Genomic DNA, 18,596 nt, shown 5'->3' with positions numbered 1-18,596 from the left:
ATAACGCAACTCTCTTGGGATGGACAGAGGGGACGTCTCCAGACTGTCCTGCCCTCAAGTGCAGACTGCGAGAACAGAATTATTTCCCCCCCCCCATGCTCAGGGCTTGGCTGCAATTCCGAGCTGCCAGTCCGCTTCCGACTGGATAATGGAGTCTTTCTTACAGTTTTACAGCGTAACTTTTTAGAAGTCTGCACATGTTTTCACATGCTTGGCGTGTCTGCCTCGCTGTACTTCAGTCCCATTTGTGAATCATCTCTTTCTTGATCATAAGTCACAGTTCTGTCTCACTCACACTATTTTCATGAGAATCATGTGTTTTCGCAAATGGATAAAACTGTTCAGATTATGTAGCGAACTCGGTCACGTGTTTACATGGATGCGAAAACAAAACAGGAAGGATTTGTTGATGTGCACTCTGTCAACTTCAGCTGTATAAGATGGATATGACACGGGTTGAAACGGGAGAAAAGCTCCTGTAGTGTGAGCAGCAGCTATTGTAGCCGTTGTCGTCCCAAAGTGGCTGAAAGATTTGTGTTCTGCTGGGGTGGAGGTGGGGCTGGTCTTTGAAGAAAAACAGGAAGTCATTCTGTCCTCTTGTTTCCTTTTGCACTTGACGTCCCAAACTCTTGTAGATGCCGTTTTGTTTCTTGATGACTTTGGGGGGGGGGGGGGATAAATGGTTGAATACAGGGTAATTGCACCAAATGTATCTGCCACTGCTTTCATATTTGAAGACCAAAGACAGGTGGGTCAGTTGGTGATGGTTTGTCTGCTTACGATGTTGCGTTTAAGTTTAGGTGTGGAGAGCTGTGGTCTGGTCGGTCTGTAGTGTGTGTGGTGTCTTTGTTGTGCTAGCCTGTGTCTCAGAGTTCAGATTACAGGCTTTAGTTCAAGCGCTGCTAGAATGTCCTCTATTCTGATCCTGACTTAGTGACACTGCAGCTCTTGAGCTCCACTCGACACTCTCCCTCCTCCCCTTTCTATTCTTCCTTTTCCACCCCTTCCTTTCTCTTTTTTACTGTACCTCCCCCGTCATATTCATGTCTTCTGTTTTTTTTTTAAAATATGAAAATATGCCACCTTCTCATTCAAAAAAACGTGTGTGTGCCCCTTGTCAGACTTGTGTTACCAGCTTATCGTCTGCCGACCTGAAGTAATGCCTGTCTAGAAGGGAAATGCAAACAATTTAGCCTTGGTGCTTGACTTGAAGTGGCACACTGTCTGTCTGCCTGCTGACATCTCTCGTTCCTCATCCATTCTCTCTCTCCCTCTCTCTGTGTGTTTAATTATTCAGCTGCACCTTTAGCTCAGTTGCTGTGAACCTTTTTGGGTTTGATCTGTGTGGAAGATCCCATAGGCACACGCAGGTGGTGCATCGCGCTACTTTTTTCTGTGTGCAGTGTTTCCCCTATATGTACCACCGCTGCTAAATCGTGGCTGCCACTGCAAATCAATGAATCAATATTTTGGGACCCCATTGATATTATTATGTTTGAGTCACTCAGATGGCATAAAAACAAGGCATAAGCAATGACAAATATATAGTATAGCAGGAAACTAGCTTTAAAACAGCAAAATTGTCTCTACAGCCAAGATAAGGGCTTCTTAAACCTTGCCATTGGTACATTTCTCAAATGGACTGTAAATTTAAAATCTTCCCCGTCATGTTGTCCGGTGCCACATTTTCCTAACGGAAACCCGTGTGTGTGTGTGTGTGTGTGGCAGCAAACCTGTGAATAATGTTGAAATGAAGTAGCTAAGTCACCAAGGAAACTGACAGAGGATAGCTAAGCTTAGCATTGGAAAGTTGCTTGGTACTGCAGTAGTGGACTCTGACAGCCAACTGAGGCCAGATAGTCTGTGTATCAGTCCCTTTCCCCACTCTATGTAAATGTAGTGGCTGGGAGGCCATATCCAGGAAGTGATAACGAAGGGGACTGTGAGAGAGGATGCAAATAGGATGCTGTCTTCTGTGGCTTCCTGTATCTTTTTTTAGAAATAATGGTTCCATGAAGTACAGGAAGTAGAGAAGTGGGTTCTGTTCCATCTTGTATCAGCCAGCCAACTGGATCACTCTTACTGTCGTGCTTAGGCGGGACATACTCCACATGAAAACCTCTCCAATCAAATCATTTTTTTTTTTATTGGTCACATACACATGGTTAGCAGATTGTTAATGCAAGTATAGCGAAATGCTTGTGTTTCTAGTTTCGACAGTGCAGTAATATCTAATTCCCCAACAACTACCTATTACAAGCATCTAAAGGGGTGAATGAGAATATGTTCATGTAAGTATATGGATGAGCGATGGACGAGTGCCATAGGCAAGGTGCAATAGATGGTGTAAAATACAGTATATACATGTAATATAAGATATGTAAACAGTATTAAAGTGACATTGTATAAAGTGACTAGTGATCCATTTTATTAAAGTGGCCAGTGACTGGGTCTCAATGTAGGCAGCAGCCTCTGAGTTAGTAATTGCTGTTTAGCAGTCAGATGGCCTTGCGATAGAAGCTGTTTTTCACTCTCGGTCCAAGTTATGATGCACCTGTACTGACATCGCCTTCTGGATGGTAGTGGGGTGAACAGGCAGGGGCTCAGGTGGTTGTTGTCCTTGATGATCTTTTTGGCCTTCCTGTGACATCGGGTGCTGTAGGTGTCATTGAGGGCATGTAGTTTGGAGAGCCTTGCGGTTGAGGGCGGTGCTGTTGCCGTACCAGGCTGTGATACAGCCCAACAGGATGCTCTCGATTGTGCATCTGTAAAAGTTTCAGGGTTTAGGGTGACAAGCCAAATTTCTTCAGCATCCTGAGGTTGGAGGGGCATTGTTGTGCCTTCTTCATCACACTGTCTGTGTGGGTGGACCATTTCAGTTTGTCTGTGATGTGTACGCCAAGGAACTTAACTTTCCATCTTTTCCACTGCTGTCCCTTTGACGTAAATAGGGGGTGCTCCCTCTGCAGTTTCCTGAAGTCCCCGATCATCTCCTTTGTTTTGTTGACATTGAGTGAGAGGTTGTTTTCCAGGCACGACACTCCGAGCCCTCACCTCCTTCCTGTAGGCTGTCTCGTCGTTGTTGATAATCAAGCCCACTACTGTGTCTGCAAATTTGATGATTTGAGTTGGAGGTGTGCATGGCCACGCAGTCATGGGTGAACAGGGAGTACAGGAGGGGGTTAAGCACTAGAGGTCGACCGATTTATGGATTTTCAACGCCGATACCGATTTTTGTAATAATGTTTGGCGCGTTATGATCAGAAATCCACAGGAAAGAGCGGTCACGACAACGCAGACAAATTCCAAATAGTTTCCATAATGTCCACAAACATGTCGAACGTTTTTTATAATCAATCCTCAGGTTGTTTTTAAAATATATAATTGATAAGCCTCCCGGGTGGCGCAGTGGTCTAGGGCACTGCATCGCAGTGCTAGCTGCGCCACCAGAGTCTCTGGGTTCGCGCCCAGGCTGGGCTGGGTTCGCGCCCAGGCTCTGTCGCAGCTGGCCGCAACCGGGAGGTCCGTGGGGCGACGCACAATTGGCATAGCGTCGTCCGGGTTAGGGAGGGTTTGGCCGGTAGGGATATCCTTGTCTCAGTATGTAAAAAATGTAATGAATGTAAAAATGTAATAAAAAATGTATGCACTCTACTGTAAGTCGCTCTGGATAAGAGCATCTGCTAAATGACTAAAAAAATAAATAAAATAAAAAATAAATAATAATATATCAACCGCAAATGTCTTTCACAGTAGGAGAGGGGAAAACAATGGCTGACCAAACTCTGTTGCGCGAGCAAAACTCATGTGGCCACTTGACAAGATGTTATCGTTCTGGCTCATTTTTCAAAATAAAAGCCTGAAACTGTCTGACTGACACCTCGAGGAAGTGATAGGAAAATGAATCTGGTTCATATCACTTTAAATCCAGCAAAGGGAGGGTATGGAACATGGAGTTTTCAAAATAGAAGCCACTTCCTGTTTGGATTTTCCTCAGGGTTTCGCCTGCAATATCAGTTCTGTTATACTCACAGACAATATTTTGACAGTTTTGGAAACTTTTAGAGTTTTCTATCCAATACTAATAATAATATGCATATATTAGCAACTGAGACTGAGGAGCTGGCCGTTTACAATGGGCACCTTTTCATCCAAGCTACTCAATACTGCCCCTGCAGCCATAGGAAGATAAACTAGTAATATCATCAACCCATGTGTAGTTAACTAGTGATAATGATTGTTTTTTATAAGATAAGTTTAATGCTAGCTAGCAACTCACCTTGGCTTCTTACTGCATTTGTGTAACAGGCAGGCTCCTCGTGGAGTGCAATGTAATCAGGTGGTTAGAGCGTTGGACTAGTTAACCGTAAGGTTGCAAGATTGAATCCCCGAGCTGACAAGGTAAAAATCTGTCGTTCTGCCCCTGAACAAGGCAGTTAACCCACCGTTCCTAGGCCTTCATTGAAAATAAGAATGTGTTCTTACCTGACTTGCCTAGTTAAATAAAGGTGTAAAAAAGAATCGGCCAAATCGGTGTCCAAAAATACCGATTTGTTATGAAAACTTGAAATCGGCCATTCCGATTAATCGGTCGACCTCTACTGAGCACGCACCCTTGTGGGGCCCCAGTGTTGAGGGTCAGCGACGTGGAGGTGTTTCCTACCTTCACCACCTGGGGGTGGCACGTCAAAGTCCAGGACCCAATTGCACAGGGCGGGGTTGAGACCCAGGGTCTCAATGGTACTATGGTGTTGAATTCTGAGCTGTAGTCAATGAACAGCATTCTTGCATAGATATTCCTCTTGTCCAGATGGGATAGGGCAGTGTGATGGCGATTGCATCGTCTGTGGACCTGTTGGGGCGGTATGCAAACTGAAGTGGATCTAGGGTGGCAGGTAAGGTGGAGGTGATATGATCCTTGACTAGTCTCTCAAAGCACTTCATGATGACAGAAGTGAGTGCTATGGGGCAGTAGTCATTTAGTTATCTTTACCTTCTTGGGTACAGAAACAATGGTTGCCATCATGAATCATGTGGGGACAACAGACTGGGATAGGGAATGATTGAATATGTCCTTAAACACACCAGCCAGCTGGTCTGCGCATGCTCTGAGGACACGGCTAGGGATGTTATCTGGGCCAGCAGCCTTGCGAGGGTTAACACGTTTAAATGTTTTACTCACGTCAACCATGGAGAGGGGTGGAGGTGTGCAGTCCTTGTTAGCGGGGCGCAATGGTGTCACTGTATTATCCTCAAAGTGAGCAAGGAAGGTGTTTCATTTGTCTGGAAGTGTGAAGTCGTGTCTGTCACGTGGCTGTTTTTTGTGTGTAGTCCGTGCTTTCCTGTAGACCCTGCCACATACGTCTCGTGTCTGAGCCGTTGAATTGCGATTCCACCTTGTCTCTGTACTGGCATTTCGCTTGTTTGATTGCCTTGCGGAGGGAATAACTACACTGTTTTTATATTCAGTCATATTCCCAGACCTCTTTCCATGGTTGAATGCGGTGGTTTGCGCTTTCAGTTTTGCGCGAATGCCGCCATCCATCCACGGTTTCTGGTTAAGGTAGGTTTTAATAGTCACATTGGGTACATCTCCAATGCACTTTATAACATCACTCACCGAGTCAGCGTATATGTCAATGTTGTTCTCTGAGGCTTGACCGGAACATATTCCAGTCCGCGTGATCAAAACAATCTTGGAGCGTGGCTTCCGATTGGTTGGACCAGCGTTGAATGGTTCTCGTCACTGGTACATCCTGTTTGAGTTTCTGCCTATAAGACGGTAGGAGCAAGATGGCGTCGTGGTCGGATTTGCTGAAGTGAGGGCGGGGGAGGGCTTTGTATGCGTCGCGGAAGTTAGAGTAGCAGTGGCCGGGGGCTTTGCCCATGCGCGCAGCGCAGTCAAAATGCTGGTAGAATTTAGGTAGCCTTGTTCTCAAATTTCCTTTTGTTAAAATCCCCACAATAAATGCAGCCTCATGATATATGGTTTCCAGTTTGCATATAGTCCAGTGAAGTTCCTTGATGGTCGTCTTGGTGTCTGCTTGAGGGGGAATGTACACAGCTGTGACGATAACCAACGAGAATTCTCTTGGCAGATAATATTGCCGGCATTTGATTGTAAGGAATTCTAGGTCGGGTGAGCAGAAGGACTTGAGTTCCTGTATGTTGTTATGATTACACCATGAGCCCCTCCCTTCCTCTTCCCAGAGAGGTGTTTCTCTGTCGGCGCGATGCATGGAGAAGCCCGGTGGCTGAACCGATTCTGACAACATATCCCAGAGAACCATGTTTCCGTGAAACAGCGAATGTTACAATCTGTTTCTCTGGAAGGCAACCCTTGCTTGAATTTCGTCTACCTTGCCCACCGTCAGTGAACATAAAGTAAACGGAGCCAAAAATTAAACGTATGGTTTGTGTTGAGTTACACATTTCAGGTGGCACATTGGGCTTGTTTATGTTTGTTCACCAACTCATGTCACAGTCCTGTCTGACTCCAGTAACATTCATTGGCTCTTAACTGCTGTAGTCCGTGCTTTGATCAGAGCGCATGATATGCTGCAGACCTGCTAATGTGGTCTCTTCTGTCTTATAACAGGCTGTGCTAAGACTTTGAGACCCTAGACTGTGAATGGATTTTGATTGGACACAATCAGGTGTGCTAGAGTCCATGTCATTTACACTGCACCTCACTCAAGGGGCCTCATTTATCAAAGGTGCCTGCACACAAAAATGTTTTCCTGCAAAGGTTTGTATTTATCAAACGTGACGGAAAAGTGTGCGTATCTCCACGCACAGCTTCTAGTGGTTGATCAATTTATATTGCAAGGGGGGGAAATTAAGGTGTTTGGTGCACTTATAATAATGGTAGGCTAATAACATTTGACAATTTTAATGATAAATCTGATGCATTTGCAGTTGGTAAGGAGATGGCATGGCAGCATGTAGTCTAATATATTATTTAACTTTTATTATATAGGCCTCAAGCACAATCATATTACAAGACATGTCTGTCCTTTCTGACGTGACCAGATTATTCCTTCTACACAACAAAGCCATGCTCAAAAGTAAATGGACCGGTGGTCTATTCAAAACATTTGACAATATGGGTAAGCAACAGTATTGATACGAGCGCAACACCATAGCATATTTACATTTTAATATGGAAGAACAGTTAGTTTTTTGTATAGAAGTGTGGGCCGTAGTATTTCCTTTTAAATTGCTTGGCTAGACAATCATTTCAGAATGCACAGCCAGTGTTTCGGACTCGCTAAGCATTTTTGGATTGAAAGTCACTGCAAGAGTTTGTAAAAAAAAAATAATAATAATAATAATCTGCCCACCCTTCTACAGGTGATTTGAAATTAGTTTATTTTAGAAACTGCCATGGCCCAGTTATAACCTCTCCAAATAATTATTATACAGCAAATGAGTTTTCACCTTTTACGGTGTTTTCCAGTCGGGGTTGTAACGGTCGTTCACGAGCACAGTATGGCTCTGACTTATCAATGAAAACATTGAGAAATGCAACAGTTTTTTAAATTCAATAAAAAAAAATAAAAAAAAATCCCAATTTGTTGAGCATGCAAATCTTAGAATCTCCATGTACGCTAGAATTTAGTGAGAAATGTACACACGGATGATAAATGAAGCCCCATATCTTCATTCATCTTGGTCTCCATTAGTTCAACAAACTGTAAGCCTAAGCTGTCTTGTAAAACCAACTGCTTTCGGTTCATATCACTTTAAAATCTGCCCCGTATCTGATGGAACAAACATCTATCTATCTCTGGGCAAGTTTCACGTTGTCAGAAGTGTCTGCTTCAGGATCATTTGCATAATGCCAGGCCTGTTGTGACTCATTTGTGGTGCGCTGCTGTTTTCAGTCGACGTCTCTCTGAAATAGAAAGGGTATAGCACAATGTTTGCGTTCTCTCCAGAGTATAGGCCTACTGTATCTCCCTAAGCGTGATTCACTGCAAGGTTTCAAAGTCAACAAACTTACTGGGGGAAAAGTTGAGGAATAAAGGCCAACAACAAATAAATGAGGCATGTTACAAACATGCATATACTGTTTGATGCCATGGCAGCATGGTTGTCAAAATACTGGAGAAAATCGTTTCTTATGTTCAAATGCTTTACCATCACCACAGTATGATTGGCAGATTCTATACAAGGGGAAAGATTTCTGCAAGAGAATACAACATTTCACTGCGGTCTCCTATAGAGTTTCCCAAACTCTGTCCTGGGGCCCTCCCTGGGTACACGTTTTGTTTTTTGCCCTGGCACTATACAGCTGATTTCAAATAACCAAAGCTTGATGATCAATTAAAATGTTATTTGTCACATGTAGGTGTGTAGGTGCAGACCTTAGAGAAATGCTTAGAAGCCCTTAACCAACAATGCAGTTAAGAAAATAAGTGTTAAGTAAAAAATTGAAAATAAAAGTAACAATTAAACAGCAGCAGTAAAATAACAATAGTGAGGCTATACACAGGGGGATGAGTTGATTATTTGAATCAGCTGTGTAGTGCTAGGTCAACAACCAAAATGTGTACCAAGTTTGGGAAACCCTGATCTATATAACCACTTTCTTGTTCTTTTCCACCTGTATACATGTGAGCTATATATTCTGCCTTCTCTATTATTACCAGCAAGCAGCACTCTAGTGTGTGTTTGTCTTTCAAGATGTGAAGCTGACTTGAGGTTTGATGTCATCATTCTCCACAGAGGTGAGTTGGGGGACAGAAAAGAGGACTGTGAGGGAAGGAAGGGGGATGGAAAAAGAGCGAGACTGAGTGGGAAAGACAGATTTGGGAGCTTGCAGTGGAGACAGGACAGGGAGCATGCAGTGGAGACAGGACAGGGAGCATGCAGTGGAGACAGGACAGGGAGCATGCAGTGGAGACAGGACAGGGAGCATGCAGTGGAGACATATGGGTTGGAGACTAGGACTGTGTCAGACAGGTGGCGCTATACAAGTCCATGCCTGCAGTTTGGACTGAGGTTGCATAACCACTCCCATCCGTTCTGCAGTATTCCACTCAGGAATGATGCGCTCATAGCTGTGTGTGTGTGTGTGCCAGTGTGCTTGCCCACCCTGAGATGTGTGTCTGTCGTGGCCTACGTCTCAAGTGCTGGAGCAATGAACTCCAGTGTTTTTTTTTCTGTGTGGAAATTAAAAGAGCAGTGGCCTTAGTGTCTACCTTCCTCTGGTTTGAACCCTGAGGGGGTCAGACGCAGTGCAAGGCTGGGCCAGGGGAGGAAAACAAGGGCAGGGTCGCCTGGCCGGCCAGCAGCACTCTGCAGCACGCTCAGAGAGAGGGGGGGTTGGGCGGGACAGGAAGAGGAATGGCCAGAGTGTACGAAGAAGGGGAGAGTGGATATAGAGAGAATTCGGGGTCAGGGAGCGATTGGAAGTTGGAAATGTGAATGTATCTTGCGGTTCAGTAAGGTTAAACAGAGCACTATAGCCAACATCTCTGTTCTGTAGGAACACAATCCAGCTTGTGCTTGTCCCTGTGCTGGGGGTTTATTGACCGTACTGTACTATTAGAGCAAGAGGAGTAGTGCAGGATGAACGCAGGATGACCCATTTTCCCCAGAGGCTCTAAATCACTACATCATTGTCAGTCTCTCCTCACACTGGAACAGATGTGATTTCTCTCCTATCAAATGCAATGAAGGGAGACTTGTGTAGCTACCAGTGCTGAGCGATTAACCAAAATTAGTTTTTGTTTTTTTAAACAACTAATTGTCCAAGTCAGTTCAATTATTTGAATTCCATTTCAGGCCAATATTCTACATAGTTCAGAGCATAAAACGTGGTAATTAACTGCAATGCCCATCATCCATTTGCACATCTACTTGTCCAGTAGAAGGCATTAAAAGAACCACAGACCGAAGAGACAAGAATGCGAGATCATGAGGGGATATAGAGAGCAGCTGTTGCTTCATGACTTATCCACACCTGCAAATGCATGATCAAAGTGATTTGATAGTTGGTATTCAGCAGTCACAAAAGTATGCCTTATTTACATTGAAGAGCTACCAAAATAGTGATTTGTCAGACAGCAGCTCTGTAGAGATGAGATGACTTGGAATTAAATAATAGTCATCAAATAAATGTAATATACATGACTGAAGTAATTTATTAAGGTAATGTGAATAAGCAGTAATGGGCAGTCACTACCATGGGACTTTTAATTGTTTCATTCAGTTATAGCATTCAACTCAAAAATCGAAAACCTTTTTATTTTTTTTGAATAACCGACCTCTGAAAGCACTCGCTCAGCACTGCTCGATACCTCCAGCCTACTCCCTGAAATCGCCGTTGCTATTTTTATTTTTGAATTGAAGTATTAATCGAGGGATTATAGTAAGTCAGTGTATGGAATAATAGTTTTAATGGACTATCCTCTTGGACGAGACGCCCGAAGAAGGGACCTTCTCTAAGTTCTAAAATAATAGACTAAGCCATGTCGGTCTCAGCGGTCTGGATACAGTGCATCTCTGTCTCCCCAGGTGCTGACATGCGCTGAGGATGAGTGAAGTGGCAGACAACTCGCTGGAGCCCATGTGCTCCGATCGGAAACGCAAGATCTCCACCTGCGATACACCAGGCCTGGGGTGAGTCACTGTCGGGAGCCATGTCTCCGTCTGTCTCCATCTTCCTTTCTGTTTATCTTTGTGTGTGACACTGCCTGTCTTTGTCTGTCTTCTGAGCAAAGTGTGTCCTTTTCTCTCTAGCCTCTGTTAAATTCCCTCAGCTTCAATATCTGTTTTTCATGTAGAAGATTCCTGTGGTGTCAACATTTTAACTCCAGTATACAGCAGGTCATTATGGAGGGAGAGGTGTGGTTGTCATGGTGACATATCTGACTATCTCCTATTTTCTCCCCCTCCCCACTCCCTTTCCCTGCAGATGTGACAAGCGCAGGAGGGAGCAGGAGAGTAACTACATGGAGGAGCTGGCCGAGCTGATCTCTGCCAACCTCGGCAACATGGACAGCTTCAACGTGAAGCCAGACAAATGTGCCATCCTCAAGGAGACCGTCCGGCAGATCAGGCAAATCAAAGGGCAAGGTACCAGCTCCCTAACAGGCTGACTACACCGTTGCCAAATAAATTTAGAAATCTAGATTATTCAATTATTGCATCCACTGCTCGCGCGAGCCAACGAGCGTCTGCGTTGCCAAGGGCTAAAATAGAAGTCCTGCCTCTCCCATCGGTTTATAGAAGCAGGTACCCACGTGCCATCTCCTCATGGGTTATACCCACACGGGTGACAAAGACGAACGAGGTCAGTGCCGGTAATGCACCTAATTTATGAAAGTTGCCAATTGCAATATAAAGTCAAGAGAAGGAAAAAGCCTGGAAGGAAGAGAGATGACTAGAAACGATTCGGTTGACCATTTTATGTGTGGATTAATTGGTGGAGTAGAGGACCTTGTGCATTTCAGGTAAAATAACAACTCAATGTTTATCCCAGGACAAATTAGCTAGCAACAGCAAGCTAGCTAAATAGGACAAATTAGCTAGCAAGTGCAACCAATGTCATTGGTTCAGAGTTTGTTTTGATATTTTAACCTGCGTGTTGTGATCGCGTTTGGTGTGGGGGGACAAAATACATTTATGCACGATGGCGCAGGCGTGCAGCCGTTTTGGGTTCCGTGTAATGCTAACTTGCTAACGCTAGCAGTCATCTGAATATCAGCACGTTATCGCCGTTGGATTTAGCAAAAAAAGGAAGTAGGAGAACATGATTTGGCATTCGTAAAATCCTTTCTGTAGTATTAGCTCAGTGTATGGTTGCATGGTCAGGAGTATACCTGTGCCAACCAGGGCTGTAGAGACTAGGTGGTGGGCTCATGGCCCTATGGCCTGACTGCCTGGCCTTTGTTTGGGGGGATTGAGGTGAGGGATTCCAACCCCATCAATCACTCACCCCCCCCCCCCCTGCTCATTACCCTGTTACCGATCTGAAGTGGTTGGATCAGTGTAAGCTGTATTAACTCCCCCCAGCCTTCTGGTAGGTTATACGCAATCTTATAACTAGCAGTTCACTCAGATAAGATCAGTGAGGAAGAAGGAAGGAAGGAAGGAAGGAAGGGAGGGAATTATTGGATTGGAATCCACGCCAGGGCCACAGATGGCTGCTGCTGGCAGGAGCTTTGTACAGCTAGGTTCCCATAGTTACAGGAAGTAAATGATGAAGGCCGTCCTTCTTTCACCGTTACCTTTTTAACCAGCTATCTTTCTCTTGCTCTATTTCACCTATCCATTTACTCCTTAGGTCATCTTATTTAGGCAGACTCTATCCTCTTCCCTTACATTAGTGTTGTGAAGCAGCCTTGAAAACCAGAAGCATTTTTTTGTCATTCTCTTCGTTGCAAGTGAATCTCTTCCCTCAGAATCTGACTCATAATTCCATTTTAAATCATGATAGTTACATTTTTAGAACTGTAAAAGCATTGGTAATGCTGCCTCCTGGTGGCGGAAAGTAAGTCATTTTACAGTGACATGGTTGGCTGGATCGCTAGTGTCTCTGTATTGTATGCTAATTTTGGCCTCAAGTAAAACTGTTTTGCAAGTGTAATGTTTCTCATTTCTCCTCAAATTTCCACAATGGATATCAAGCTGCTTGTTAGAGGGTGTACATATCTTGCTGTGTGTTGCATTGTAACTAGATTTACCTTATCTACTGTGAAGTGACTGGGAGTCCTTGTCCCTCTGCAGGGAAGAGCTCGTGCAGCGATGACGATGTCCAGAAGGCAGATGTGTCATCCACCGGTCAAGGGGTCATTGACAAGGACCATCTGGGACCGCTGCTGCTACAGGTTAGCCTGAGGACAGGGTGGGGGGGTCAAAGGGCAGTGGAATTAGCTTCACCTTATGTTAAATGGGGACATACAAGACTCTTGTATGTACAGGGATGCAGCTGGTCACACATTTAGTATAGTTAGAATTTTGTGCATCTCCCCTCTTTCCTCTGGCTCAGGCCCTGGATGGCTTCCTGTTTGTGGTGAACCGGGAGGGCAGCATCGTGTTTGTGTCTGACAATGTGACCCAGTACCTGCAGTACAAACAGGAGGAGCTCATCAACACCTCTGTCTACAACATCCTCCATGAGGACGACAGGGAGGAGCTGCACAAGAACCTGCCCAAGACCAACGGTACGCAGACACACAAATGCAGTCACAATTACACATGCACATATGCCATTTGACTTTGATTTAGTGGCACTGCAGAACGGTAATCTTCCCAACCTGCAATTACTGTGTCCCCTTGTCTCTTCCAGCACCCAACGGTGGGTCATGGGGAGGAGAGGCATCGCGGCAGAAGAGCCACACCTTTAACTGTCGTATGCTGGTGAAGTACGGTCACGGGCAGAGCCATCAGAACCATGGTCCGTCTGAGGGGCCCAACAGGCAGCGCTACGAGACCATGCAGTGCTTCGCCCTGACTCAACCCCGCACCATAATGGAGGAGGGAGAAGGTAGGGGGCTCCTCCTCAGTCATGTCACAGTTAGATGTGTTGTTTCTATTTATGATGCAGACTTGCTGTACTCTTCACATTGAGTTGCTGTAAATTGATTATGGGAAGTTGGACAAAAGCGTTGTCAAGCCTGATATAGGTTCATTAGAGAAGGATTGTGGATACTGACTGGCTATGTTGTGTGTGTTCAGACCTGCAGTCGTGTATGATCTGTGTGGCCCGGCGCGTCACTGCAGTGGAGAGGACCGAGAGGTTCAGCACCCGCCATGAGCTCTCAGGTGAGATGACTGTAAACACACTGCATTCACGTGTTCATTCTCTATTCAAATGCTCTTTCCCTTCATTCAATCTGAGCAAAATAACACACTCTTGGACTTTTCCGGGATTGTCTATTGATCTGCAAAAATGTAGGAGTATACAGTTTAGTTTGACTAGATTATAACATTGAGATGCAACATTTTGTTGCTCAAAATTAAATAAGAATATAATTGCCATGTGAACTCAACAAAAAAGAAACGCCTCTTTTTCAGGATTCTGTCTATCAAAGATAATTTGTAAAAATCCAAATAACTTCACAGATCTTCATTGTAAAGGGTTTAAACACTGTTTCCTGTGCTTGTTTAATGAACATGCACCTGTGGAACGGTCGTTAAGACACTAACAGCTTGCAGACGGTAGGCAATTAAGGCCACAGTTATGAAAACGTAGGACACTAAAGAGGCCTTGCTACTGACTCTGAAAAACACCAAAAGAAAGATGCCCAGGGTCCCTGCTCATCTGTGTGAACGTGCCTTAAGCATGCTGCAAGGAGGCATGAGGACTGCAGATGTGGCCAGGGCAATAAACTGCAATGTCCGTATTGTGTGAGACCTAAGACAGCGCTACAGGGAGACAGGACGGACAGCTGATCGTCCTCGCAGTGGCAGACCACGTGTAACAACAATTGCACAGGATCGGTACATCTGAACCACCTGCGGGACAGGTACAGGATGGCAACAACAATTGCCCGAGTTTTACCAGGAACGCACAATCCCTCCATCGGTGCTCAGACTGTCCGCAATAGGCTGAGAGAGGCTGGACTGAGGGTGTGTAGGTCTGTTTTGTAAGGCAGGTCCTCACCAGACATCACCGGCAACAGCGTCGCCTATGGGCACAAACCCACTGTTGCTGGACCAGACAGGACCGTGCTCTTCACTGACGAGTCGCGGTTTTGTCTCACCAGAGGTGTTGGTCGGATTCGTGTTTATCATCGAAGGTATAAGCGTTACACTGAGGCCTGTACTCTGGAGCGGGATCGAGGTGGAGGGTCCATTATGGTCTTTGGCGGTGTGTCACAGCATCATCGGACTGAGCTTCTTGTCATTGCAGGCAATCTCAGTGCTGTGCGTTACAGGGAAGACATCCTCCTCCCTCATGTGGTACCCTTCCTGCAGGCTCATCCTGACATGACACTCCAGCATGACAATGCCACCAGCCATACTGCTCGTTCTGTGCGTGATTTCCTGCAAGACAGGAATGTCAGTGTTCTGCCATGGCCGGTGACGAGCCTGGATCTCAATCCCATTGAGCACGTCTGGAACCTGTTGGATCGGAGGGTGAGGGCTAGGGCCATTCCCCCCCCGGAAATATCCGGGAACTTGCAGGTGCCTTTGTGGAAGAGTGGGGTAACATCTCACAGCAAGAACTGGCAAATCTGGTGCAGTCCATGAGGAGGAGATGCACTGCAGTACTTAATGCAGCTGGTGGCCACACCAGATACTGACTGTTACTTTTGACCCCCCCCCCCTTGTTCAGGGACACATTATTCCATTTCTATCTGTGGAACTTGTTCAGTTTGTCTCAGTTGTTGAATCTTGTTTTGTTCATACAAATATTTACACGTTAAGTTTTCTGAAAATAAACGCAGTTGACAGTGAGAGGACGTTTCTTTTTTTTGCTCAGTTCATGTGACCCTTGCCCTTTGTGCTGTGATGTTGTCTGATAGGTAAACTGATAGAGATCGAACAGCAGAGTTCTCTCCACACCACCATGCGGCCAGGGTGGGAGGACCTGGTGAGGCGCTGCATGCAGATGTTCCTCCATCGCAGCGAGGGCCATCCCTGGTCCTACAAACACCACTACCATGAGGGTACTTCTCTCTCTGCTTCTCTCTCCTCTCTGGCTCCATGCTATATCACCATGTCTTCTCACCAATGTTTCACCTTGTTACTCTGCTATAAATGCACAAGTACAATGCATCTCTGCTCCTAACGAAGGCTACTACTCGGTGATAAGCACGTTGGTCGGTCAGTCTCATTTTCTCTGTCTTCATGGTTTTCTCTGTCCTCTCCAGCCTTCCTGCATGGCCGTGCCGAGACGCCGTCTTACCGGTTCTCTCTCTCCGACGGCACCCCGGTCACTGCGCAGACCAGGAGCGAGCTCTGTCGTAGCCGCGCCTCCAATGAGCCACCCACCTTCCTCTCTACCCATCTGCTACAGAGGTTAGTCTGTCAGCTTGGAGCGCGCCGAGACATGGCATCTATCACTCACTCCGTGTAGGATTTTACTGTTTTCTTTTCCCAGTTGTAGCTAAGATTGAACAGAGTTTTTCTGTTAATACTGTAGAGTATAGTGTTTTTTAATCAACTTTTTCCACTCCTGACCCCTCATTCTCTCTGTCAGGGAGCAGAATGGTTACCAAACCAACCAGGGGGGAGTGATGAGGCCCCAGGGCATGGGCGTCACCAACCCCAACGCTCAGATGAACATGGCCCCTGGAGGGGGCAGTGGTGGCATGAACAGGGGCTACGGCATGGGGGCAGAGCAGGGGCACATGGGACAGCGAGGCGGCCCCTCGTACACAGGGGGAAATGGGATGAACTCCATGAATCAGATGAATCAAATGAACCGCTCGTTGCATCAAATGAACTCTCAGACAAATTCAATGGGTCAACCGATGAACAACATGAGTCAGATGAATTCCATGAATCAAATGAACTCCATGCATCCAATGAACTCTCGGATGAATTCCCTGAACCAGATGAATTCTATGAATCGGATTAACCAGATGAACCAGAGGAATCAGATGAACCACCCTGGAATGCAGCAGCAGTATCCTCAGCAGCAGCAGGCCCCATTCCATGGAGCGGGATACAGCATGGGGGGCATGACCAGCCCCCCCCAGAGCAGTCCAGGGATGAATGCCCCCCAGCAGAACATTGGCTCCCCTACAGTAAGGAGGAGCCCCAAAATAGGTGCTAGCCCCTTCTCCCCAGGAGGTATGCATTCTTCCATGAGCTCGGGTCACCCAGGTGGTCCTGGAGGCGCAGGAGGTAGCACCAGTTTCTCCAGCAGCTCCTTGAGTGCCCTCCAGGCCATCAGTGAGGGAGTGGGCACCTCTCTACCCTCGGCCCTCCCCTCGCCCCTCAACTCTCCCCCCACACACAAGCCTGACTGCTGCCCCAGTGTCAACTCCACCCAGCAGGGGCAGTGCCACGGCGGAACCTGTAAACCAGGCAGTTCAGACTCCAAGAGCCCGGGCAACACTCTGGCCAGTAGAGGAGAGCAGCAGCACACCCTCACCACAGAGGTGACCCCAGACAGCCAGGCCAACAGTGAGGGCCCAGCCGGGGTAGAAGCCAACCGACCGAGCCATGACAACAAGGGGGGCCACAAGAAGCTCCTGCAGCTCCTCACCTCCCCTACGGAGGAGCTAGTTCCCCCTAACCACCAGGCCGGCCCTGGCAACACTCCGATGGGCTTTGAGTCCAAGGAGGGTTTGGGGGGTTTGACCAGCCCCTCCATAGGTGTATCCTCCTCCACGGCTGCAGTGGGACAGCAGGGCCTAGGAGCAGCTGCTGCAGCAGCACACTTTGCCAACCAGTCCCTGCAGGAGAAGCACAAGATTCTCCACAAGCTGCTGCAGAATGGGAACACCCCAGACGAGGTGGCCCGCATCACAGCCGAGGCCACGGGGAAGGTCACAGATGGTGGGGGTCCAGAGGCTGGGCCAGGAGATCCAGTAGAGGGACCAGGGGCGAGGGGAGCTGAGGTGAAGCAAGAACTTCACAGCCCCAAGAAGGAGAAGACCCACGCCCTCCTCCACTATCTCCTCAAAAAAGATGACTCCAAAGGGACAAGGGGTGATGTCCAACCAAAGGGCAGAGGAGCCCAGGGAGCATCCTCGGGGGTCACGACGTCTGAACCCAACCCCATTGTGGAGCAGGTCAAGACTGAACCACCTGATGAGGTAGGGAGGGACATTGTGCCTACGGTCAGGGCTCTAAAGTGCAACCAGTGTGACAAAATATGTATTTTTTTTTGTATAATTGTTGTAGTGATGAGGCTTTTTGTTTCCCACGCACAGATTCATTAGCGTCATGCTTGCACCATTAATACAGCAAAAACTGCTTGTTTCTAAACCAAATAGTTCAAAAGATCTGATCCATTTTTCTTCCTAACAACCTGGTAACTTGATCAGTATATCCAAACATTTGGGGGCACAGAAAGGAAGGAAAGGGATAGCTTCTTCGGGAGATCAATGTTCATGGCGTTGAATGAATGACAGATGTCATCAAGAAATTGACGCTCTTAAAGAGACTTTTACAATTTTCATTGTAATGCATCTCAATAGGAAAATGGTGCTTCTACATAATGTAGAAACCTAATATTCCCGGGGCCTCCTGAAAGGCGCAGGGGTCTAAGGCACTGCATCGCTGTGCCACTAGAGATCCTGGTTCGAGTCCAGGCTCTGTCACAGCCGGCTGTGACCGGGAGACCCATTGTCCCAGCGTTGTCCGGGTTAGGGGAGGGTTTGGCGAGTAGAGATGTCCTTGTCCCATCGTGCTCTAGTGATTGGTGTGGCTGGCTTCCGGGTTAAGCGGGCAGTGCGGCTTGGTTGGGTCGTGTTTCGGAGGACGCATGGCTCTCGACATTCGCCTCTCCCAAGTCCGTACGGGAGTTGCAGCGATGAGACAAGACTGTAACTATCAATTGGATGTCATGAAATTGGGGAGAAAAACGGGTAAAAGTTTAAAATGTTAAAAATAATATTCCACACATTACTTTATAATTTCAATTACTGGTATTTGTATCAACATTTTAGCTTTTCAATAATAAA

General features: G+C 46.5%; 1 protein-coding gene across 2 annotated transcripts in view; it reads left to right on the top strand.

The window, feature by feature from the left end:
* The window catches only part of LOC120065074 (nuclear receptor coactivator 3-like), a 37,897-nt gene that overhangs the window by 13,901 nt on the left and 5,400 nt on the right, over positions 1-18,596 (top strand). For both annotated transcript variants that reach the window (XM_039015767.1, XM_039015766.1), the window contains exons 2-10: positions 10,525-10,629; positions 10,925-11,085; positions 12,739-12,839; positions 13,001-13,175; positions 13,301-13,498; positions 13,690-13,776; positions 15,483-15,626; positions 15,831-15,978; positions 16,160-17,726. In XM_039015767.1, the coding sequence (XP_038871695.1) occupies positions 10,544-10,629; positions 10,925-11,085; positions 12,739-12,839; positions 13,001-13,175; positions 13,301-13,498; positions 13,690-13,776; positions 15,483-15,626; positions 15,831-15,978; positions 16,160-17,726 (2,667 nt within the window). In that variant the 5' untranslated portion in view covers positions 10,525-10,543. The remainder of the gene's footprint in view (positions 1-10,524; positions 10,630-10,924; positions 11,086-12,738; positions 12,840-13,000; positions 13,176-13,300; positions 13,499-13,689; positions 13,777-15,482; positions 15,627-15,830; positions 15,979-16,159; positions 17,727-18,596) is intronic.

The sequence above is a fragment of the Salvelinus namaycush genome, chromosome 20 (genome assembly GCF_016432855.1).
Source record: "Salvelinus namaycush isolate Seneca chromosome 20, SaNama_1.0, whole genome shotgun sequence".
Classification (NCBI taxonomy): domain Eukaryota; kingdom Metazoa; phylum Chordata; class Actinopteri; order Salmoniformes; family Salmonidae; genus Salvelinus; species Salvelinus namaycush.
Note: the sequence above shows the minus strand (reverse complement) of the source record. Positions and strands in the feature narration are given on the sequence as shown.